Here is a 25,458-nt window from a genome sequence, read left to right on the forward strand (position 1 = left end):
AACACTTTTACTATTAACTTAATTAAATTAATATCTCTGTTACAATTGTATTTAAATTTAGTTATAACCAAACTAACCAAGTTCACAATCTTCTTTCCGTTGATTCCTGGTGTCTTCTTTTTTCTTTTGTTCTGGCGTCCAAAAATGGCTTCCTTCTTGACAGAAATTGATGAGGACCTCTTCATACTGTCCCGTTATAGGGACGTCATACTGGACCTTTCTCTTCTCTGTCCAGACCACAACTGTTCCCTCCAAAAACAAAACCTGCCTTGAGGTTACATGTAAACATCGATTGTCGCACAACAGTTAGGGATTTTTCCAAATGATTTACTTTCTGAATATTATTCATTAGCACTATTTCTTGATTTCTATTTTTCCTTTAATTTACTGTATTTTCAATTATGATGGGAAGAGTTAAAATAGTTTTTCATGATATTTGAATCTGCTCAACATGGCCTTGATTCAACGGACTTGACTGAAGAATACGTACCGCCATCTTGGCTTTGTTTGGAATCACGAAGTTATTATAGACAATGAAAATTGGTTAGCTTGCTTTTTGGATAAACAAAACCAAATTAACAATCTTAAAATGATACATAAAATAAAACATATAAACCCTTTATACATCAAAATATATTATTTACTCAAAAAGAGCATATTACAATATATATAATTTTTTTTATATTCAATTTTTAATAATTAGTTTGTTGTTTTCATTATTCTGATTATTGTTGTTGGTGGAATTTATTTTTCTTTAGAATTAAATAGGTAATCCTTTAGCGCAATTCACCCATTATTACAATTCTCCTCGATGTTTGAAATGTCAGTGGCCCAGAGATGTTCTGCAAATAGTTAAATTGTAATTGTGGAAATTTACAAATTCTTTGCTCTAGTGCTGAGGTTTAAAAGAAAAAAAAAAACTTGAAAAAAGTCAGGAATTTCTATTCCCGAAATTGGTAGAACCATGATAGTTAAAATATTATTTAGTTAATATAGAAATAAATTCTCTATTCAAAGTTGAGGGAGGTGCTGACCAAAGTTTTAAAAGTTTGACTTTGGTAAGTTATTAATAAATAAATTTTGAAGGAGATATTAAGCTTTTTCAATAAATATATCATACCTGCCCTCTTCAATCAAAGAAGACCAGTCCCTGCAAGGTCAGCGGACAGAAGAGGTGCAGACGACTGAAAATTGAACATTGTAAATTTTTTTGTAAAAGTTGTTAATTGTTTTATTAGTAGTAGTTACATGTGTAACATCGAACTGTTGCTCAAAAGGAAGGGGAAGGTGGATATAAATAAATTTCATGTTCGATTTTTAATAATTAATTTATTATTTCCATTATTCTGACTTGTTAGTCTAGTTGAGTTACCATTATTGTTAGTGAAGTTATTTTTTCTTTATAATTAAGTTGTTAATCCTAACATCCCTGTGTTAAGTTTTGTAATATATTTATGTTATATTATTCCTCTCAACAAAAACATCTTGAAAATAATTACTTAATTATACTACAAAAAAAATTTGATTGGCACAAATGTAACAATATCTTTAAGAAACCATATTGAATTTTTTTCCCCCATTATTTTAAACAAATCATGTTTATTTTCATTTAGGCAAAATGTTACATTAAGACTATAAAATGTTTCGCACTTACCATTTTGTTTACACCTGTTTTTACCCCAACATGAAAAGTCTAAGGAATAAGTTCAAACTTTAGTGATTTCAATATATTGAGACTATTAATATGTAGGCCATGAATTAACTATATAGAGCCTTATCTCATTGGAAAGTTGCTCTAACTGTGATGAATTATGCTCAATTACTTTACGTGCACGTTATCAAAATCAGGATGTAAAACAACATGAAAGATGCACAATAAGTTAATATATGTCCGGCTTTTCTATTGGTATACCAATTAACAGGAAGGCTCTTAACCAGTTTTCCACTACCACTCTGCGCTGTAAGAGTACAAAGAGTAATATTGTACTATTTTTTAACAATCTGTAACACACGTGTCCTAAAAACGTATTTGCCCCTACTTACACTGTATTATTATTTTCCTAGTTATTTATACCAAATATTAATTTACCAAGGATCAATGTGTCGAAAATAGAACGTTTTTATTATATTTTCAACTGACTCATCTTAAGCAAATTTTTATTTGGGATTACCATCTCAGTCATTATAATTCATGACTTCTAACTTAATTAGTATACCGTCATTACAAATATAAACTGTCTGATATATATTTTTTTTCTAGTTGTGCTTAAATCAATTTTAGTGGAAAAAAAAATATATATATAATTATACAAATCAAACATTATTATATTTTTATATTTTTTTTTTTTTTTAATAGTGGCTATTTGGAGTACCTTCCTATTACGCTTGTCTTTGGAGTTGCGACTACAGAGGCAGCAGTTGGAGAATCCTTATCTCATAAGATTACATCAAGGTTAAACCTGAAAGTATTTCAGTCCCAGCCATCGGTTTACTTCCTCAACAACACTGTAAACAAGGTGAAATGATGATGAATATAAATTTGAATATTTAAGTCGTTAAATAAGAAAATATCACTGCTTTGCTTCTATAGCACATCTGACAAGCAAATATTTTTTTATTTGGTAAAAGGAAGCTGGTCCAGTTGCGGCCAAAAGAAGTCAAATAGTAATTAACTGTCAGGATTTTTTTTTAAGAGAGTCGATAGTTTCATATTAAAGTAAACTCTAAGGTATGACTAAAAAATGTGAAAGTATTTGTGAAAAAAAGAACAGGTTTGATTATTGTGGACTTGGTGTGCATATTGTTGGTTAATTTAGTACCACATTAAAAAATCTTTTTCTTTGTTTTCTTTGTGGTTCATTGCGTTTTTTCTTCTTGGCATCACGGTATCACGCAATAGTAATATTAAACATGAATTAAAAAGTGTTAAACAATTAATGAAAACGGAAATATAAATTAATAATAAGTAGATAAAAGGGAAATATAAAAATACAGTTTACACTAAAAGCTGGAAAATTTGGGAAATAATAAAATAAAGGTTAAGAAAAAAGAAAAATGATGAACAAAATAGAACTCCCACCTTTCTGAGTGATGGAAAGCTAAAGAATGAGCTTGAGGTGGATGCAAGGTGTAAACAGGGTAGTGGAGGGGGTAATTTGGCAGTTAACAAATTACATTACATTTGAGAACAAAAAGATATAAAGTAATATCAAATATTTTTTTATTTAGCGTTTGACATATTCCGTGGAATGTATTGTGGACTGCGGTTACTATGTGACAACCAAACTAGTTTTGGGACAGTCTATAGAGTGATCCCAATAGAGAATGTAACACTAGTTCTGTGGTATTCTCTTTGGAAAACCTTTGTAGACATCTGCTTGTCCATTCTCTTTTCTTAAAACGATTACAATTGACAAATCTGAAAACAATCATCTTTTTTTTTTTCCCTCTCTCTTTCCATTTCTGGTATACCACTGGGGTTTGCGCATGCCTTTGCTCCCAAAAATAATTTTTTTTCTTTTATAAATTAATTATAACGATTACAATGTTAAGGGGGTTCCTTTTAATTATTGGGAACAATTTTTACTGTCGACTTCATCCGTCCAGTAGGTCCTCCTGGTCCGCATCCGTCTGGATGCCTCCTGCAGTTGCCAGGCTGGTCCAGCCCTCCTGGTCATGGTCTGGGTCAGTTTCCACTTCTTCTGGTGGCTCGCCGGTGTTGGTCGGTCAAGCCCTTCCCATTGTGAAATGAGTGTGGCCCACTACTTCCTTCTGTTTGTAAATAAACTCCCTGAAGAAAGGATTATTCTCTTCTTCCATCAAAGAGTCTGACTTGATGAGGGTGAAAATCCCAGTCTTTCTTGACAGCCCGGATCGGTGTCCTTCCATAGCGGAGCCATCTACTACTATGTGTTATGCTGTTTGAGGAACTCCGCACCAGGGGTCGATATTCTTTCCAAAGCTCTGCAGCTTTCTCTGGAACCCTCCGTATCCTGTTAGGATCTGTGAAATAGTCTGGGAGGACCCATTTAGCCTTCAATCTAGAAAGGACGGTAGGGCAGAATTTTCTCAAAGTAGCGCCCTTCTGGCTTGCAACCCACCGTCCTCCAAGCTTTTTTTTTCGCAGCTTTTTTTCCTAAGTTTGGAGTCTCACCGATCACCTCTTGGAGTTCCTCCAGTAGTGTTTCCAGTCCGTGCCTCTTCACTTCATATTTGAGGACATCCTCCCTGAGGATGAGGTGTAGGGGCATCACTCCGGCCAGCACCTGCACCGCCTCATGTGACACTGTTCTGTATGTCTTCGTGACCCTTAGCAGAGCCAGTCTCTGTATGGTGTGCCAGTCTCCTCTTCTGTGTCTTCTTGAGGTTTCAGCTCCACGCAGGGGATGTGTATTTACCTCAGAATACCCAAGATCACACCTTTATATATGGTAAACAATCATCCACCATGGTCCCTCCAACATCCTAAAATAATTCTAGACCTGTCCAAATACTTCAAAAATAATACCGAACTAAATGAATATAAAGCCTGCTTTTCTTATCTTCTTCAAAACATGCTGAAATGGTTTATTATTTACATAGATGGATCTATATCAGACCAATCATCAGCTTCATCCTTTGTAACAAATGATTCAATGTTCAAAATTAAACTCCACAAACTATGCAGCACATTCTCTGCCAAACTCAAAGCTATAGCAGAAGTACTTCACTTCTGTTTGTCTTTGTCCTACAACAGTATAACTATAATTATATACTCGTTAAGGTCATTTAAAGGTTAAGATTGCATGCATGTGGAGCATCCGAAAATATCCTGCATCCATTTCTACCCATAGACTCTATAAAATCTGCGTATGTCAATTATATTTATATTGGTTCCAAGTCATGTAGAAATTGGAGAGAATGAACTGGCCGATCAACCTGCAGGATAAGCACTCGCACTCCCAGAATGGAGTAAAGCAATTTTAACTCAGAAATGAGCAAACTCCTAATAAATGAAATCAAAAATAGATGGCAATATTTGTGGAACAAAATCCCAGGATTATACTAAAAATTGTTGAAAAGGATGTCTAACTCTGGATTACCTCCAGCTGTAAATGTCGTAGAGAGGAGGTCATAATGACTAGACTCAGAGTAGGTCAGATGAGGCTCACTCCTATCTTGTCTCAAAACGAACTCCCCTGAAATGTCTATATTGTAACAATTTATCAATTAGCCATATCTTCCAGGAATGCCCATATTTTTAATTTAAAATATTAAATTAGCTTTAAATATTAGGGATTAACCCGGATATTTCAAAAACTCTTAGAGACAATGATAAAGCAGTTAAATCAGTATTTCAGTTTTTTAAATCAAAAGATTTACTGGCATAAATATAACATCAAGAAGAAAAAAAAATGATATTGAATAAAATATATATGGAGAATAGGGAAGGAAGAAAGTTTCTTAAATAAGTGAAAGAAACTTTCTTCTTTCTCTATTTTCCATGTATTTCTTTTTCTCCCTTGTTCTTTCTTTTTACAATATTGTTTTTACATTGGCTCCATTATTAATTTAACTAATTTTTTGTACTCATCTATATAACTAAAAGGTTTTTCTGTATAAGAATATGGTCAGGGTTGTGGTAAAAAAAGAACAAATAGTTTTTAACTATTTAATGTCTGATGTTTTGCCCCACTTTGCAGGGCTTCATCAGGGCTAAAAAGATACAAAAACCAACTAAGAACTTTACAACAATAAGGTAAATTACAGTAGAATAAATATTATGTTAAAATTAAGTGATAAGAAAATTATATATAATATACAATAAACTTGAATAAACCATGATAAAAATAAAATATGTAACAATGGTAAGAATAAAAATAAAAAAATTATGTAAAATATACAGTTAAAAAAGTACATGAGATGTATATAAAACAGAAAAGTAGATGTGGGAAAACAAAATTTAAACACTAACAGACGGAAAACGAAGAAGAAAGTAGAGATTAAATGTTGTGAAAGAATAAATATAATAATAATAATAATAAATGGGCAAAGAACAAATCGTGCTCATTTATTATCATCATTATTATTTTTATTTATATTTATTTGTTCACGACATTTATTTAATCTCTACTTTCTTCTTCATTTTCTGTCTGTTAGTGTTTAAATTTTGTGTTCCCACATCTACTTTTCTGTTTTGTTTTTGTTTTATTTACGTCTCCTATACTTTTTTAACAGTATATTTTATGTAATTTTTTTTTTTTTTTTTCGGCCAAGACTCCCATTGGAGTCCTATACTGCCTAACCATAGTTGGTGGTCAAAGTTCTTCATTTTGTGGGACCGCCACTCAATGAAAAAGTCAACGTCCCAGGTCGGATTTGAACCAGCACCGCCAATAGATATCAAATTGGTAAGACTGTGTCTTAACCACTGAGCTATGGACGGCCCAGTTCTTTTTTTTTTTTTAATTATTGGGAAGAAAATGCAAATGATAAGTAATTATTAAGAATTAAAATAATAAAATATGTAGGTAATGTTAAAAATAATAAAAAAAACAATTTAAATCAACATATGAAATGTATGAGAAAAAAACGATATATATTGTACAATGAGCAAGAAAGAAAACAGAATATATGTTACTAAGATAAAAGATGCATAGTAATATAGATGAGTTAAAAATAATTAATTAAAATAAATATATAATGTCTGGAAAAGTGGATAAGAAGGAAAAAGGGAGAAGTGATATCTCTCAATTGTTTTTGATTTAATGAGGTGGTTTTTACCTCTTCTTAGCTCTTTCCTTCCTGTCCTTCGTTCAGGCCGAGGCTCAATTTCCTTTCCTAACTTCAGATCGAGGTTTCATCTCCTCATATGAAATTCTCCCCTCTATGTCTGGAGTTTCATCCCTCCCCTTGTAACCACTCCTGCTTTTAAGCTTTATCTCATAGTCTAGTATAAAGTATTTTTATGCTTCTCGGTAATATAGCGTGTTTATGTTATAAATAAACTAATCCATGAACTATATGATCTTATAAAATTATGTGATTAGCTATCAATTGTGATGGGTGCCTGTTGTATCCAAAGTGAATTATAGTTATGGCTTTCAAAAGTTATCTAAAACAGTTTTAATTTTTGAATTTCATTGTTTAGCCTCATATTACAATAGAACTCAGTTTAACTGTACATAAAAAAGAAATTAAACAAGTAAAATAGTGGTGAAAAAATACTAAGTTCGGTAAAAAAATAAACTGATTTGGTGACTACTATTAAAAATTTAATATTTATTTTATTTATATATGACCTATATATTAATTAGGGGGGTGATGGTAGCCGTGTGGTAACGCACCTGTCTGCCAACCCGAAGGTTGCGAGTTCCAGTCCCTGGTTCTATCGGGGATTTTTTCAAGCATATAATTATACAATACTCACAGCCTCTCCCAGGCATTTGTGAGGCCTGTTAGCTAATGGGTGGCTCTCACAAAAATAGGAGAGGGAGTGATGAACCCACTCCATGAAAACCACATCATGAAACGCGTGATATATTTCCTAAGTACTAGGTATTCCTAAGTATACCTCGCACAAGGCCTTGGACCTCCACAGTCTGTTGCGCCAATAAGAATAATAATTAAAAATTTAAAGATCGTTGATATACTTGAATTAAATCATACATCATGAATTATTTTAAATTGATCTAATAAAATTAAGCTCATCATATTGTTTACTTTTTGACAAGATTTTAACTGCTATAACTATAATTTTGATAAACATAGTTTGAAAGTTAAAATATCCTGGTGAATGTTGTTCCTAGGTAGAGCTATGTTATAATATTAATTCCTTAATGTTTTAAACAGATGGAACTGAAATTTATTCAGATGTTTAACTTGTGAGTGATTTCTAAGGGAAACAAAATTTAGCCAATTTTGTTATTTAAAAGCTTGTTAAACCAAGGCAATAATATATTACTGTACATATGACCTATATATTAAATTTTGTATTGAATTATATTTTTTACCTGATATATGAGTTAAATTAATATTGTAGTTTTTTTTAATGCATTCAACATTAACCGGTCCTGTTCTTGCTAAATTCATATTTTGTAAATAGTCTTAGTATTTACTTTAATTTTATTTATTTTATTTGTATTATTTTCTTTGGAAGTTGTATTATTTTATTTTTAGAAGAAACAGATGTATTTATGTTGTGGCCAACATATTTTTAATAATTAGTTCCATCCTATTAATAAATTTATCTGTGATGGTTGTTAGCATTTTGTATTAGCGTGTTTTTATTTATGGCTACAGAGATATAAATAATACCATTATTTGTGTACATATGCTGGCTCAGGCGCCTTTACTTGGCTATCTATCTACGACTACTACTATGGTACTATCTACGACTTGGTAGTCCTGAACTGCTGGTATATCAAGAAATATTTCTTCTAACCTATTGGAGTCACAGGCACTCAGTATTTTATTTATATATCGTTATTAATTTTTATATATATATTTTTTTATTACTTATCATTATTCTGTTTGCTCATATGATTTTATCTTTAAATCCCCTTTTATTTTAATTTCTGTTCTTTATTGTAATTCTAAATGTTTTATTTTGATTATATGTTTATGTTTCTGGAGCTTTCAAAAAGTCCTTGGCAAGGACGGATAAGTGGGATTCATCCATTCTGATCAAATCAAAATTAGGTTTACTGTAGTTTGGAAAAATAAAGTTAACTTCGCGTATTGTAGTAGAAAGCTGGATAACAATATCAGGTTATGGTACTGGTGATTCTTTCCATTCTGCTCAATGTATTCCTATGAAGAAGATATGACTATACTTTCCCAGTTTTAAATTTTATTATTGTAAATTAATATTTTTTGTTCAGGTGCTCCTGTCGTCTGAATGTCCTTTTCAGTTGAGCGGAAAACTTTTTAATTTTTTCACATCTATATTTTTATTTTACGACTTTTCCGTCAACCGCTTCATTCAAGGTGTCAAGGTAATTTATTATTAATATATACATATATATTTATTTTTTTAAACGAATAAACAATTATTTTTTGCTCTATTACGATTTTAAATTATCTGTTTTTCTTTCATAGTATTGCGTTATGGATCATTTTTATAATAATAAAGTAGTTAGCCTTCTCTGTCGAAAAGAAATGAAACTTATGAAATATGTATCGAAACTAGATAATGATTGTTTAAAAGAAATCAGAGAAATACCATCATTTAAAAAATTCATAGAAGATAGTAAGGACGATAAACTTGTCACCGATGACGATTATACAAAGGTAAACTTTTGTATTACAGATTTCATTGCATTAAAAGTACTCAAGTAATTTTGTAACTTGATGTAATATTTTTATAGGAAGAAATATTAAAACAGCTATTATTATTGAGGAGGGCTATTAAGGAGTTCTATAGCGGCGTTCATGTTCTGTATAAATTAGTCAAAGGTTTACCTCAGGCACCATTGGGTAAGCAGGTACGTTTTTATTAGTTTCTTTCAAATCTTAACTTACAATATTTTATGATTAGGAAAATACATTAGTATTGCTATTGTTTCAGTTTAGAGAAGTGTATTGTACGGCTATGTCCAAGGATATAACAAAAACTTCAGAATATAAAGAATGTAATCAAATTCTCTTGAAGTTTCTTTCGAAAGATGAACTGGAAAGTATGTTAAAAGAGGTAATCATCCATTTATATGGAATGCTAATTATTCAAATTTATTCTTTTATTGTTTAAATAAAATAAATTGTTTCCATTTAAGCCTCAAACACTCTTTATTAATATTTAAATGTCCAACATTTCAGCCAATGACCATCCTCAAATAATTTACCGTAGATATTGTTTCGGGTAATCTAAGATAACCGAAAGACTGAAATGGATTGGGGGGCTCCCATAAAGTAGGCACTGCCAGTGCCAATACTTGTGGCCAACAACAAAAGCACCTCCTCTCTGTGGAAGAAGAAGCAACCTGGACAAAGAAAGCCATCTTTTCTTGCCAACAGTAGTTCTCTCTTTTCTTCACTATCATCTTTAGTGCAAAATGAGTGAGTAGAGAGACTCTGGAGTGCCCCACTTAACATTATCTAGCAATAAATGTTTTATTTTGGCCACCTCCTACACCACCTGTAACTAAGACAATAGAATTTAGTTTCAGTTAATCATTATTTTCATTATATACAGTCCACTACATCCCACCAGCTAATCAAAGTGAATGTGCACCTGGCCTTCAGTTGAAGGCGTACTTCATTCAGATATTCCTTTGTGAGATAATTATGTGGACTTTTTTTTTTTTCCAGATTCTTTGTATTCTAAAAGTAGGAGGAGAAGGATTTTGTTGGGCTGTTGCTGACTTGAAAAAGCTTAATGATGAATTACAAAATATTGGCTTAAATCCTGTTTCCAACATTGAGGAAAGTCCCACAAAGATTGATTTAAATGTGAAAAATCGTTCTCAACTAAGAAAGGTATGATATATATTTACTGTGCTTATTATTCCTCATAGGGGGCAGTGTGGTAATGTGCCAGTCTATCAACCAGGTTGTCAGATCAAACCCTGGTCCCACCCGGGCTTTTTTCAAGCATAAAAAAATGCAAAATTCACTCTCAACCTGCTCACAGGCAGGAATACATTAGGAAATACATCGCGTGAGGACTTAGACCTACAGGGTCTGTTGCCCATATAATAATAATTATTCCTCATAACAGTCCTTCAATGTTTTTGAAAATAAAGTATTATGTAAAATATTTGGACTGAAAAAGGATAAGTTAACCGGAGAGTTTTTAGAAGGGTACGCAATGCTTGAATTCAGGGAACTGCACCGTAAATATAATTCAGATTGTTACGGCGGGTAGGGGTTCAAAATGAACCTTTACTAGCTCAACCGTTAATGGTAAAAAAGAGAATTATATAGTCGAATTTTGCAAGATTGTATTTTTAAATATTTTAATATAACAAAATAAAAACGTTTGGAAAGAAAAAATATATATACATTAAATAAAAAAAGAACTTCTGATCAAATACAAAAATTAAAAACAAGAAATATTGTTTATGTCGTTTGCGACATAAAATAAAATTGTCTGGATATCAACCTGGGTGATGGGGCCCCGTGTCGGGAATTGTCCTCATGGGGAAAAAGGAAGAAGAGCCGCCCACCGTGACTTGTTGCGGATATCAGGGTTGGCCAGCCTGCTAGCTACTAACTGACTAGGGAGATAAGAGCGCCTGAGCCGGCATATACTGGTATTATTTATACCTTTGTAGCATAAATAAAAACATGCTAATACCAAATGCTTACAACCATGACAGATAAATGTATTTATAAAATGGAACCAATATTAAAACTATGTTGGCCACAACACAGGTAATAGATTGCATTAGGATGAATAAGATGGGCGTGAAAGGTTGTGGAACTTGGTAATAAATGGATCCCTAAAACATTAATTAGCACTGAACTGAGGGGTAGACTGAAACGTAGATGTTTGGATTGTATTAAGACTGATTTAGTAGATTCGGGGTTGGAAGGGGGTTACTGAACATATATATCCTCTTTTTTAATAAATAGTTGTTTTTTATGTACAGATGATTTTAGTTATGTTTTTATTTTATGTATCATTTCAGTATTGTTATTTGTTGTATTAAACCAAAAAGCAAGCTAACCAATTTTGATAGTCAAATATAGTGGAAAGATGCATCATTCAAGATGGCGGCGCGTCCTTCCGAAGTCTGTTTGAATTACTACTATGTTGAGTGGGTGGATTGAAATTTATCAACTTTTGTTGTTTCTCTACCATAGTTATAGAAAAAAGAATAATCTAAGAAGAAATAGAAGACAATAACAATTATGAATAAAATATTTACATCGTTGAACATTGAAAATATAAGAAAGGAAATGGTACTGTTTTTTGGATCGCCTGGTGAGAGGACATCTGGAGGCAGAGGTGATTAGAATCCATTGTTGATGGTTAGTCATAGCATTTTGGGAAAGAAGACATCAAAAACCATTAGCAATCATAGAAATTGGTTAGTTTAGCGCAACATATAATTAAGTATATTTATAAAAGTGTAATTAGTAGTTAAGTGTTCTGATTGCCTAGAAAACCTGCCCTGAGATTAAGAGTTCATAAAATTATGTATAATTTTAAATAAAAATTCTCATATCTATTTAATATTTAATCTTTTCATTTAACCTTGTCATCTTCAAAACTATATTTTAGATCTGAGAATAAGTAAAAACTATGAAATTCCCATTTATTTAGAATAAACAAATCGTGAATATTACATAAATTGGCGTCCCATATTGGCCCTAATTCTTTACAGGTTAGGTCACAGCAATCAGGACACAGCTTAATAGAAGTTAAAATTTAATAATTTTTTTTTTGTATCTTAACTAGTAAATGATAGAGGATAAATTACAGGCAACTGGGGGAAGAGATCCTAGAGATGTGATTCTTGGAAAATCGAATGGTATGGCTGTAGTTTTAACAGAAAATTATGAAGATATTGTTATCCAACACATTAGAGCTGGGAATAACTCATCAGTATTAAATAACTTCCATAATAACAAATTAGTGGGAGCAAATTCGAGTTCAAATGTTGAAAATTGCGATCATTTTGATACTAAACGTAAATGTTTCAACAATTAATGATGATGATAACCAATATGGCAGATGATATAATAAATGTAAAGGGTGCTATAAATAAAGTAGGAGAAGATTTAGTGAACCAATATAGAATTATGTGAAAATAACAGGAGAAGATTAACTGAGTTAGAAAATAAATTAGATGAAAAAGTTGGAAGTAGTTGAAACTGATTTAACAGTACACAACTCTGAATTATTGGATGAAAATATTGATGAAAAGGTTGAACATATTTTAACTTGAATTTTTTTTTTATTTTCTCATATTAATCCATGTTTAGTTTTGGTCCATTATCTACCTATATTATTTTTGGTCAAGGGAAAGTGTTTGAAAAGGGCCCTAAAGAATTCATTATCTCATTAGGCAAATTTATTCTCAGAATATTTCCAAAAAAAATTCTTAATAAAATTCTTACCATGTGAAGATTTATTTTTTCTTTTTATAATATTTTATGTTTCTATAATCCTCTAAAAGGTTCACTATGTGTGGAAGTTCATTTAAAAAACTTGTAAATGTTTTATTGGATTTTTTTTTTTTTTTGTTGAGACTACAATTATTAGTAAATTTAGTTACTATAACAGTCGTGGCTAGTAACAGCTACTATTTAATATCTCTTATTCAAATGTCTTTATATATTCATAAGTATTCAAAAATTTATTATTTTAAATTTGATTTTATTTCCCTGGACTGCAGCCAGGCCTTTGAGAGCATGTCACACCCGCTACTGCTTCGCTGACTGTAGGAGTTCTTCAGAAACTACCTTAGTGGAAGATTCTTTGTAGTAAGAGTTGACGTGGACTTATCTCTTCCGGTCCCAACCACTTATCTCTTGCGGAGTCCCTGAGGGCTCTGTACTGAGTCCTCTATTGTTTGTCATTTTCATGGCACCAATAGGTGACCAATTCATGGCCCTCAAGCATCCAGAGGCAGTGGTAGCAGCCTATGTTGATGATGTTTGGCCGCTTCAGCCACCATCATAGCTGCTCTAAAGAAGGCATCAGGGTTCACTCTGCAAAGACGGATGCCATAGTAATGTCCTTTCAAAAGGGCAAAAAGTACAAGCTACCTTAGCAGTTTGTCATGGATGACGAAGGTCGGAAAATATCTAACACCATCCTCTACCTTGGCGTGACTCTAGACAGGCATCTTACCTCTAGTCATGTTCACGTCAGGATGAAACTAGCCCTGCAGAAGTCATATAGGTTCTACCACCTGCTTACCTCACAGCAGATCTCCTTACGATTAAAGTTACAAATATACAAGGCAATAATCCGCTCAACTCTGCTCTACGGTGTGCCACTCCTGCGACACCTCTACAAATGAAATTCTTTGATGGGCTGAAAACCTGTGCCAATCGGCTATTCAGAATAATCACACCTCCAACAAGACCTGGAAGGTGGCAAAGTACTGTCCCCTTGGTCGGCATGCTTGCTGAGGGAAGGGATTCTGGCTCTGCAGCCTGGATTCAATAAAATAAAGAAGCCAATAGAGTGGTCCCTCCCCACTCATTAAATAAAAATTATAAGTTAAAGGCACAAAGCGCCAAAAAATACCCCTATCCTAATAATACCAACGGGTAAAAATAGGAAATTAATTTGTAAATATTGTATATATACCTATTTTGTCAATATTATATATTGTAATTGTATAAATAAATAAAATAGGAGGGTGGGAAAAAGAAAGGTATCATATATTTGGAAAGCGATTGGTGGTATCGGCATCAAACCTTCTGATTTGCTAAGCCTATTATTATTCCTTATATAAATTAAGTAATTCCAATAAATTTTTTCATCAAGTTATTGAAGTGTACTTATTTCAATCCTCAGAAAGATGTTTGTTGATTTAAGAACTGAAATATTTTTCTTCTCCAACTAAGGAACAGTGACTGTTAGTTCTTACTTTTTATGTATGTCAGTTGATTAGTATTAATAAAAAGGTTTATAAACACATAGTTCTTACTAGAGAATAAATGCAACCCTCAATTTATTGTTTTCATATATTATCATGATATTAAGTTATTTGGCTTCTTTGGTTCTTGCAATTGTAATTCATCTAATGTACATATTCAACAGGCTTAATTTTGAAAAAACTAAGAGCATTCTCATTGGTTTCTAGTACCTGCTTAATTCCCCATACTTATCCCCTACTCTACCACAATTGCCAAACCATTCAATTCCAAATCTCAATTAAAAATTAGTGATTTTTCAACGGCACCTATCCTGGAATAACCATATTTCCTGAATTTCCCGGAACCCATTACTATCCTTAAATATTTCTTAAGATTCCTTGATTATTTACCCTTCAAAACCCACCAGCTTCTAGTTACCTCCCTCATTTTCTCCCGTTTTGATTATTACTGTATGGTGGATTGTTAGGTATGCAAGAGATGTGGTCGAAGAGATTAATGAATTGTCCTATAAGATTTATCTATCTTCAGAATCACTTGACACTCATGTCTCCATTTGGTACGCTGAATTAATGTAGCTTTACCCTTTTTTTCCATTGCAAATATTTCCACTTCCCTATCTCTTTTCAGCCTTTAAAACTAATAAGCCTCCCCATATCCTTTTTTTGTTTTCTTCTGTCTACTCTTACATACAAGATCTCAACCACTAAACTTGTATATTCCTTCTCATAGAACGGTCTCCTTCAAAAAATTGTATATAATTCGAGGTACCTCTTTCTGGAATTCTATACACAAGCATCCATCCCTAAAACCTCTTCATTAATCTCATTGAAACATACATTATTTCTCGGACTTTTCAATTATCAATCTACCTCAAATTTGTAACAGTAAGCAAACAACAAACAAGAAGTAGGATTATTTAAATTTATATATTTTAAATTATTTAATTCATTAATTTATGGAATATCTGATTGCCAACTATTTTATTGTAAGTTCATGTTTTGAATATTTATAAATATCATGTTTGAAACTTCTGTACTTTTGTTTTTATTTTTTATATTACTGTTTTGATTTTGTTATTATTTAATTATTAAACCATTCTATGCCAGACGATTCACACTTAAATGTACAGTGTAATTATTCTTAGGGGACTAGACATCCCAGAATAATATTACTTTTCATTTCATTCATGGATTTTTCAAATCTTGGTCTGAAGTCTAATTACCTTTTTTCCTCTTTAAATGTTTAATATTTTAATTAAGGGGTCATGACACAACTTACTGGCAACACTGGAGTTATGGTAGCCCTTGTTGGCATCACTGAAGTTAAAGTTTATTGGATTTACCTCCACTTTGTTGTATTGTTAAAATATACATGTGTTCATTTTAAGTGTTAATAAAGCTTGTACCTATTAGGCTACATTTTGTATTCCTTTATTGGTGACCTCCACGTGATTAGAACATGCAACCTTCTGGTACTTGCACTCAGATGGATTGCGTTTGCCACTACAATGACCTTACACAGGTCTTTATAAAATGATGAAATGATCTATGCAAATCTGCATTCATGGTTAAAGAGAGCTTTGATGGGGATTTTCCTGTTCGAAAAGACAACCAATCTACTTCTCCGAAGTCATTTACCAATGGCAAGCCTGCATTTATTGGAGGTTGGTCTGAAAAGTTTCCGACCTAACAAAAATACAAGACATTTTTTCTGAATTTTTTTTTTATTTTTCAACATCTCCTTGTAACTCTACACTCTACTCCCAGTGATGCTCCCATATCTGTAACCTGTCTAAAAAGTACTCGGTGTTTTTTTTTTTCTGCAAAATAATTGTCCACGAAGGTGATTGCCTCTTCATTTGACGAAAATCTCTGTCCTTCAAGGGCAATTTTTAGATGAGGGAACAAAAAGAAGTTGCTTGGGGCTAGATATGGCGAGTAAGGCAGATAGTAAAGCAGTTCAAACCATAATGTGTGGATTTTCGCCATGGCAACCGCTGATGTGTGGGGCGGTGCATTGTCTTGGTGAAACAAGATTTTCTGTATATGTGGCTGTTTTTTCACAAATTCTGCCTTCAGCTTGTAAAGTAATGATGCGTAGTATGCTCCTGCAATTGTTTTCCTTTTTAAAGATAGTCAATTAAAATAACTGTATGACTATCCCAAACAACAGTTACCATCACTTTACCACCCGAGAAAACAGTTTTTTTTTTTTTTGGAGCCGGTTTCCCCTTTGCAGTCTACTGTTTGGACTATATTTTTGTTTCAGCCATATAGTGGTGTATCAAAGTTTCATCTTCAGTAATTAATCGGCACCAACAGAACGTTGGAAATGTTCATCTGAATTCATTTTTGGTCTAACGTGGCACCCAGTGTGCAGACAGCTTTCTCATATCTGAATGTTGATTTAATATGTAACAAACACGTTCTTTTGACATGTTCATAACCTCTGCTATCTCTCTCACTTTAATTTGGCAGTCTTGCACCATTTGGTGATGTTTTTGCCGGTAGTTTGCATGTCCCGAACGTTCATTGTTTCCCAAGCTCTTACAGCCACATTTGAATTCAGCTACCCCAAATTTCATTGTGGTAAATGATGGTGCAGAGTCCCCATACACTGAATCCAACTCATTTTTGATTTGCATTGGTGTATTACCTTTCAAAAACAAATATTTAATGACAGCTCAATACTCGATTTTGTCTATTTTCACAAAAACACTCAAACGACTGTTACATAAACACTGCGAGCCCAAAATGGCTGAAACTTTGCTGGGTAACTGTGAACAGATGAACAATGAAATTCACTTGCTTTTATTTACGAGTGTAACCATCTTCACATTTCAGTCGGAAACTTTTCAGACCACCCTCATAATGCAAAGCAGCATGTGTTCATTCCAAGAGTTAATGAAGGTTGTTCGTATTAGTCTACATTTTGTATTCTGATAGGTGTAATTTACTTACAGTGTAGAGGTTAAGAGCTGTTATATTAATGATTAGATAATGGTTGTTTATTTTAATTAATATGCTATCTTGTTAATAGTCTATATATTTTATATTTTTAGAAATTAGCAGAGATGAGTTCGAAGGGTCCAAAAAAAGTGGGTTATGAGATCATTAGAGAAAAAATAATAGATTTTCTTATGGCTTCATTGATACCCTCTTGCATTACACCTTACACTGAATGGACAGTCCTTTGGGAATTAGTAACAATACGTGATAAAGAAGCAAGAAACAAAGTTGTGCCCAGAATTCGTGGCCCAATTCATACTGCCTTGAATAATCCTCATCAGTATTTACTGGTAAATGATTTTTTAACTATTTTTACTAGAAAGTATTATCTGATGTGTATAAACATACACAGATTTATACATATATCATCGATGTAAAACCAATATAGCATATCCGCAAGTTTTGCTGTCTTGGATTTTGTTGAATTTCAGGAATTTTCACTTCTCTTTAACGGACACTATTCATAAAATATAAGTGTACAAGCTTACGATTCCAGAATTAATGGCATTAAGAGACCTTTAGTTATGTGGTGAGCACTCATGGTATGTATACAGCGTATTAGTATATTAAAACAAAAAATTAAATCTGTACCGCTACAACCCATGAAGGGCCAGGGGTGCAGTACTTTGTCAGGAAGTACTGCTACTAGGCCAACGGTTGTGCTAGGAGGTGATTTGGTCAGAATCATGTCGACTGCCACATTTTTACCCAATTAAGGGCACCCACTTTATGTGACTGGTTGGACCCCGGAGGACTACTGAACCCACAGGACTGACTCACGGCTACAGTGAAACAAAATAACTATCTGCCACAGCTGAATTATCGTATATATGTATACAACAATCTATGTTAAAAAAAAAAATTAAACCCTTCCCTCAAAATTCGACATACTATCCTCAAATTTGTGTCCTAATAATGATGCTTGAGATGAAATGTACCTAGTGCATTTCATCTATGCTAATTAATGCATGGAATTAATTTTTTTCAGACTTACCAGGTTTCTTAATATCTACCAAGATTATCCCCTCCAAATAAAGGATTCTCTTCTTTAGAGAAGCTGGGTGTTCTGTTTTAGAAGAAAGATAAAAATTTTAATAATACAAAACATAGAACGTTATCATGGCATCCTACATTTTAGTTCCCTTCCTTTTTACATAACCTCCTACCCTACTACACACTCTAATTCACTCTACCTTCTGTCTCTGTTTGGCCTTCTCAAGATTCATTATTCATTTTATAGCTAATTTTGTTTTCTCTTGTCCTTCATTGGCTAACATATATTTTATTTTAATTATATTATTTCAATTTCTTGAGACAAGGTAATTATTTATTAAATAAATCAAAAATTCGTATCCCTTTTTGTCTCAACACTTTATTTTTCACCAGTCCTACGTTTGGCCATTCTAGCCATCCTCAAGGACATCTTCAATATATTTCTTCCTCACATTGATTTAAAGTTTCTTTTGCAGGCTATTCTGCCCAGGTCATTTTCTTCATTATAAGTTGAAAGCCTATTTTTTAAAAATTTAAAATCATTAATATTTAATTTTTCTTATATAAGATTATCCACAATTAATACACTACCATATAACAAACCCTTTATCTAAATAAACGGTAAAAATAAATAAATGGTTTGTTATATGGTAGTGTATTAATTGTGGATAATCTTATATAAGAAAAATTAAATATTAATGATTTTAAATTTTTAAAAAATAGGCTTTTAACTCATAATAAAGAAAATGACCTGGGCAGAATAACCTGCAAAAGAAACTTTAAATTAATGTGAGGAAGAAATATATTGAAGATGTCCTTGAGGATGGCTAGAATGGCCGAAACGTAGGACTGGTGAAAAATAAAGTGTTGAGACAAAAAGGGATACGAATTTTTGATTTATTTAATAAATGTATTTTATGATTATTCTCTGCGCTAAATTATTGTGCATTTCATTGTCCATCAGTGTCAATTATTTATTCAAATTTAATACTTGATTTCATCTCTGAAGATTGATGTCTTTCAAGGTTTTTGCTATAGTATACAACAGGTTCATTAATTTATTCCTTTCACTTATTTATTCTATGTACCCACAACCCTAATTTCCATCTTTGAGAACCAAAATAAACTAGATTTCCCCTGCAGCTATCGAACTGTGAGTACTGTTCATTATTATAGTATATAACTTATCTTTTGTTCATATTTTCCTACATTACATTTTTCCTGCTAGAATTGACTCAAGAGATGGCTGGTCTATTTTAATTATTATTATTTTGCAAGTAATACTTTCTACCCTAAGCTATAAGAGGAAAGGCATGATCATTATTAATATCGTTTTAATCCATTATTTCATTCCCAGAAGTTTTTTCACTTCTGTCGGCCAAGACTTCCATAATCACTTTTTTTGTTTTTTGCATTCGTATTGTTTACCTTTAACTTGCATTTCACAACAAAAATATCTATCTCACTGAATATTAAATGTTTTTTGATTCTTTCTTTTATAATTATAGGTTTTACATAACTGCGCTACCTCATTCTAATTTCCCTGTGGACTTTATGCCTCACTAGGTATGTCCTGAATCCTTCCATAGAGCCAATCCTCGACTTTTATAACAAAATTTATAATAATATTTAATAGTATACTAAATATTTAAATAATAAACATATAAAGTATATTAATTATAAATCAATAATGCATAAATAAATGTTAATTGTACAATAACTCTTAGCTTGGTACTAATATTATAATATTAAATAATAAACTGATTATTTACTAAAATTAACATAATATAAAAAAAAAAATTTTAATTACTTTTATGTGTAATTTATTTTCTTGAGGCATCTATAACACCAATAAGGCATAATCAACAGGTGTATATTCAAAACTATTATATTCTTTGGATCGGAACTAATTTGTATATGAGATGGTGAAGGCTGTGTTAAATTTATAATAAATCTTCTGTCTACTTACCTTTTTTTTTTTAAATATGCGTACTATTTATATTAGAAGATTTATAGTTGATTGTATGTAATAGATGGTAGAATGATAGTCTGGCTTGCAGTAAAGAAAGTTATAAAATAGTAAAAATACAAACTATTTATTAGTAACTAACTTTTCTATAATTAACCATCTCCAGGCCAGAGGTGAAGGCCTTTATTATTATTTTTCTTTCTTCTATTATCTCTTTCTATTCCTTTACCTGTCCGTTCATCTCACCTTACTCGTACCTCATTTACACCCCACCAACATATTATAAAAGCTTAAAGTTTGAAGATTCTAGGAATCTAGCTTGAGAGATTGATCAGCTCACACCGCTTGGGATCCACCCCAAATAGCGCGAACCTCATGTCCGCAAATCGGTCACACCAAAATACAATAGGTATGCTGTCTCATCCTCAGTATTGTAAAATCTGCCCAAGGGTGACTGTAAGCTTGAGGTTAAACATATGGTTATTTAATCTACAGGGACCTGTGTAGATCTCTGTAACTATCCTGAGAGAACTCTTATCCAGCCCTTGCAGTTCCTCGCTTTGGCTCTTATGGGGTTCATCTAGGAACAGCTTAGTACTCACCACTCTTTCTCTTAATTTTATATTTGTTACTGTATCTATTAAGACATACATAACTATAGTTTTACATAATTAATTTTATCATTCAGTGCTGTACTTATTATTAATTACTATTCCATTTATCCATATTTATATTTTCATAACTTGCTGTGTTCCTCTTTTTTATGTACAGTGAAGTCTCACTTATACGAAACTCACTTGTACGAAACATTCAGTTATGCGAAGAATTTCTCAATCCCCTGCAAAAACCCCTGAATTATGTGTATGTAATTATCCATTTATACGAAGGAAAGTTTGGACCCGCTTTATGTACATATTAGTAAATTTTATTCAGTTCTTTGAATTTTTGTTTCTTCCGTAGTAAGACAAAGGACGAAAAATACCATGAGTAAACAATTTTTTTCCGCGAATAACATCCGGTCCCAATGACTCTTTATGTTTATATTCTACTCCCCAATGTATAATAATAAGCTCAGACGATTCCAATTCAGATGACGAAGAACCTTTGCCTCTTCCATTTTTGCAGAAGCTCTTGAAGCATTTGAAGTTGTATATGCGAAAGAGATTAGCGAGAAGGAATCTAACACCTTAACAGAATGCGAAAGAATGATGTATTCAGCCAAAAGCAACATGACACAATTTTTTTGTCAAAAATTAAAAAATTCGGATTAAAGATAAATTAAATTTTTATATAATAAACAAATTTTTTTTTCACTTTACTTTGTTTTTCTTTCAACTGCATACAACATACGTATATGTACCTACTAATTACGAAAACAGAATTCTCAAAAATATACGTACATAATATGTATTCACTTACACGAAATATTCACATATACGAAGAATTTTTGGTACCCTCTCATATTCGTATAACTGAGACTTCACTGTATAACTTTTTACATTCTTTCTATTTTTTATTCTAATTGTTTTATCATATTTTTTAATATTTTAATTAAATAGTACTTATATGCGAAAATACGATTTTTAGATTTTTAAGACTATATGTTATTTATTTAAAAATTTTATAGTAGAAAGTTAGTCCGGGTGACGGTCAATAAAAGTATCAAAATAGGAAAGGAAAACTATTTATTTTTAACCAATGTTTTTCCCTACTTTGCAGGGTTGTCAGATTAAAACAGACCAACATCAGTTGACATCACTGTTTCAGTCTGACAGCATTGACGAAGCTCTGCAAAATGGGGCGAAACATTGGTTAACAACAAATAATTTTTTTTTACTATTTTAATACCTTTATTGACCGCCACCCGGACTATCTTCCTACAATCTACTTCATACGGCCAACTGTCTTCTTCCAATAAAAATTTTATGTTTTAATTTTATTCTATATTTGTTAAAGAGGAGGAAATCTTTGGGTTAAGTAAAAAATTATTAAAAAAAAAGATTAAAAAAACAAATAAAGTATAGAAAGAAAAAAATAAAAGAACAAAAATGGTATATAAGAATTTTAAAAAAAAAATTGTCTAAATAGATTTAAGTATGCTGTGTAGTTAGCAGCCCAATACAGTTAGCCGATACAACTTTTTTTTAATAAAGCTCTCTCTTATACCTTTCTTGGTCGCTGTTCGGACTATCTTCCTACAATATGTTATTTATATTTATCCTAATAAATTCTGTAAAAGTTGTATGGAGTTATTTAACAAGACATATCTATTTTTCTTATATATTTCTTCTTTTTCGCTTTAGTGTGACTGTTGTAAGCTAGAAGATGATGCTGAAATCCTCCCCACGATGCCTGACATATGTATAGCCTACAAGCTTCACCTTGAAGGAGGTCCACTCATTAACCTTTATGATTGGCTCCAGGTAAGTTACTTAAATGGAACTGATTATTTTTATTATTATTCAAATTTCAGGTACAATCGGGTTTAAAACAAGGTGATTCTTTTATCACCTATCTTATTTAATCTAGCACAAGAATACGTCATTAAAAGTGTGATGAATACCAAAAAGGGTTTAACTTTGGGTGGTAAAATACCGGTGCTTGGGTATGCTGATGATTTGGTATTATTCGGTGAGGACAAAGAAACTATAGAACTAAATACAATCACGTTAATAAACTGCAGTAGAAACGCAAGCAATTTCAGTGATATAGATGTAGCAGGAAATACGTTTGAACAGGTAGAAAGGTTTAAGTATTTAGGTTCTAGTGGGAAATGCTTGTATTCTTCAATTTCGAAACTGCTTAGCTCGCACCTTCTATTGTAAAACTTAAAAATTAGAATTAACCAAACTATTGTCCTTCCTACTGTTATTTATGGATGTGAAACGTGGCCTCTTACACTAAGGGATGAACAGAGCCTTAAGATATTCAAAAATAAAGTATCATGTAAAATATTGGGACCAAAAAAGGATAAATTAATGGGAGAATTTAGAACATTACACAGCACTGAATTAAGGGACCAGCACCCCCTAAATGTAATTCAAGTTATAGCATTGGGGCGTATAAGATGGGCTTGTAAGGTTGTAGGGTTTAGTAATGAGCAGATCCCTAAAATGTTAATGAACACCAAGGGGTAGACCAAAACGTGATGGGAGAATTGTGTTAAAACTGATTTAGTAGAATTGGGTTTGCAGGGGCGTCACTGGAATGATGTATGCAGAGTGCGTTTAGTGGTATCGGCATCGAACCTTCGGGTTCATTAGGCCTTCATTATTATTATTATTATTCAAATTTCAGTTATTTTCTATTTTACTCAATTTTAAATTGTGGAATTATTATTTTAAATAAAAGTGGTAGTACCTCTCTAAAACTCCTATTCCCCAGCATCTTTACTTTTGATTACCTTCCCGCAAAGGTCCTGGATAGGACTTAATTAGATCCTATATCTTAAAACTTCTTCCTCAAAAAGCCGTGCCATTCCTCATCTACATAGTAAACACTAATCTGCTCAGTATATTTTCCTGACATGTGAAAACTAACTACGGTCAAAATGATATCCATACCCAAATAGCCATCGCCTGTATCCCATCCTTGATTCTAATCATATAATTCCACATCACCCGTTTGGATTCTTAACATCCCACTCTGTTATCCAACAATATCATCTTATGGTGGATGCTCTCTCGTCTGCATTGAAGTACGGAATGTACAACTCGGGTGTCTCGAAGTAGAATAGGCTTTTAGCATCCAGGACTACTTTACAAACTCCGTAAATTCCTACCCACTACATACTTTCTCATTATCCAATGCTATCTCTCTGATTGATTATTTAAAATAAACTAGAACAGTTCCTATTCATACTATACTATTTTTTATATTTTTTGTTTTTTATTTTGTTTTAGTCTTTTTCAACTATCATCAATCCCGGAAGAAGTTTGGACAACGCTGATGATGTTGATCCAACTACGCAGTATCCTTTATCAATACAATATTAAATTAATTAATTAATAAGTAGAAAATGTTAGTACATTTCAAAAAATTAATCACTTCAACCTCAGGTAGTGATTTTAAGCTAAAGGATGTGTGATATGCAATGAGGGAGTGTTTAAATGCAAAAGTATTATTGTTCCTGAACATTTTTATTATTTTTTACTTTTTTAAGCCCCATGGGTGCTTAGAAAGAGAAAAAAAATATTTGTTATTAATTTGTTTATTATTAAATTGTTAAAATCAAATAAAATATTAAAATATTCGAGAGGGAGGAAGGTTCTATTGAACTAAATAAACAAAACAACAATTTATAGATGTAAGATGGTTAGACCTTTGAAATCAATGGGTACACTGAAAAGAATTGGTAATTTTTTTAGAATTATGATCTTTTTAGTTAAAAAACATTTCTCTTAAAGGTCCATGGAGTCTTTGTAACCTTTAGTTGGGAAAAAATCTGGCAGTCGATCATGGTTCTGACCAAATCGCCTCCTTGCACAACCGTTGGTCTAGTAACAGTACTTCCTTACAAAGTACTGAACCCCTGATCCTTCATGGGTTGTAGCGCTACAGATTTATTTATTAATATTAATTTCTAAAATATGTTATGACAATGGCCATCTTATATATTTGAATACTTACTTCTTAATTCTAATATACAGATAAACATGTTTTTATAAGTACCATCTTGAATTGAATTATTTTTCCTTAAATACCTTAATTAGAGCTCGTTTTACGCAAGCAGTAGCAGAATTGGAATTCCTTGGATTTATTAAATCCTCAAAGGCTAAACCTGATCATGTTACACGTCTCACCTGGGGAACTAACAAGTAGAAGCGCCTTCATGATAGACTTTATTAATTCTATCCAAGTCTTGTGATGATCTCAGGCTTTATTAATTCTATCCAAATCATGTGATGATCTCAGGCTTTATTAATTCTATCCAAATCATGTGATGATCTC

At 32.1% G+C, this 25,458-nt stretch overlaps 1 protein-coding gene across 1 annotated transcript in view; it reads left to right on the top strand.

Annotated features, from left to right (window-relative positions):
- Orc3 (origin recognition complex subunit 3) overlaps positions 1 to 25,452 on the top strand; it is a 32,509-nt gene extending 7,057 nt beyond the window's left edge. Inside the window, exons 6-15 of the mRNA XM_067046804.1 lie at positions 2,357 to 2,516; positions 8,862 to 8,975; positions 9,079 to 9,270; positions 9,348 to 9,464; positions 9,548 to 9,670; positions 10,288 to 10,455; positions 17,600 to 17,836; positions 22,812 to 22,931; positions 24,411 to 24,478; positions 25,221 to 25,452. Coding sequence (XP_066902905.1) covers positions 2,357 to 2,516; positions 8,862 to 8,975; positions 9,079 to 9,270; positions 9,348 to 9,464; positions 9,548 to 9,670; positions 10,288 to 10,455; positions 17,600 to 17,836; positions 22,812 to 22,931; positions 24,411 to 24,478; positions 25,221 to 25,329 — 1,408 coding nt within the window. The 3' untranslated portion in view covers positions 25,330 to 25,452. The remainder of the gene's footprint in view (positions 1 to 2,356; positions 2,517 to 8,861; positions 8,976 to 9,078; positions 9,271 to 9,347; positions 9,465 to 9,547; positions 9,671 to 10,287; positions 10,456 to 17,599; positions 17,837 to 22,811; positions 22,932 to 24,410; positions 24,479 to 25,220) is intronic.
- The last annotated feature ends 6 nt before the right edge of the window (positions 25,453 to 25,458 follow it).

The sequence above is a fragment of the Halyomorpha halys genome, unplaced genomic scaffold, assembly GCF_000696795.3.
Source record: "Halyomorpha halys isolate HHAL.00 unplaced genomic scaffold, Hhal_1.1 Scaffold78.1, whole genome shotgun sequence".
Lineage (NCBI taxonomy): Eukaryota > Metazoa > Arthropoda > Insecta > Hemiptera > Pentatomidae > Halyomorpha > Halyomorpha halys.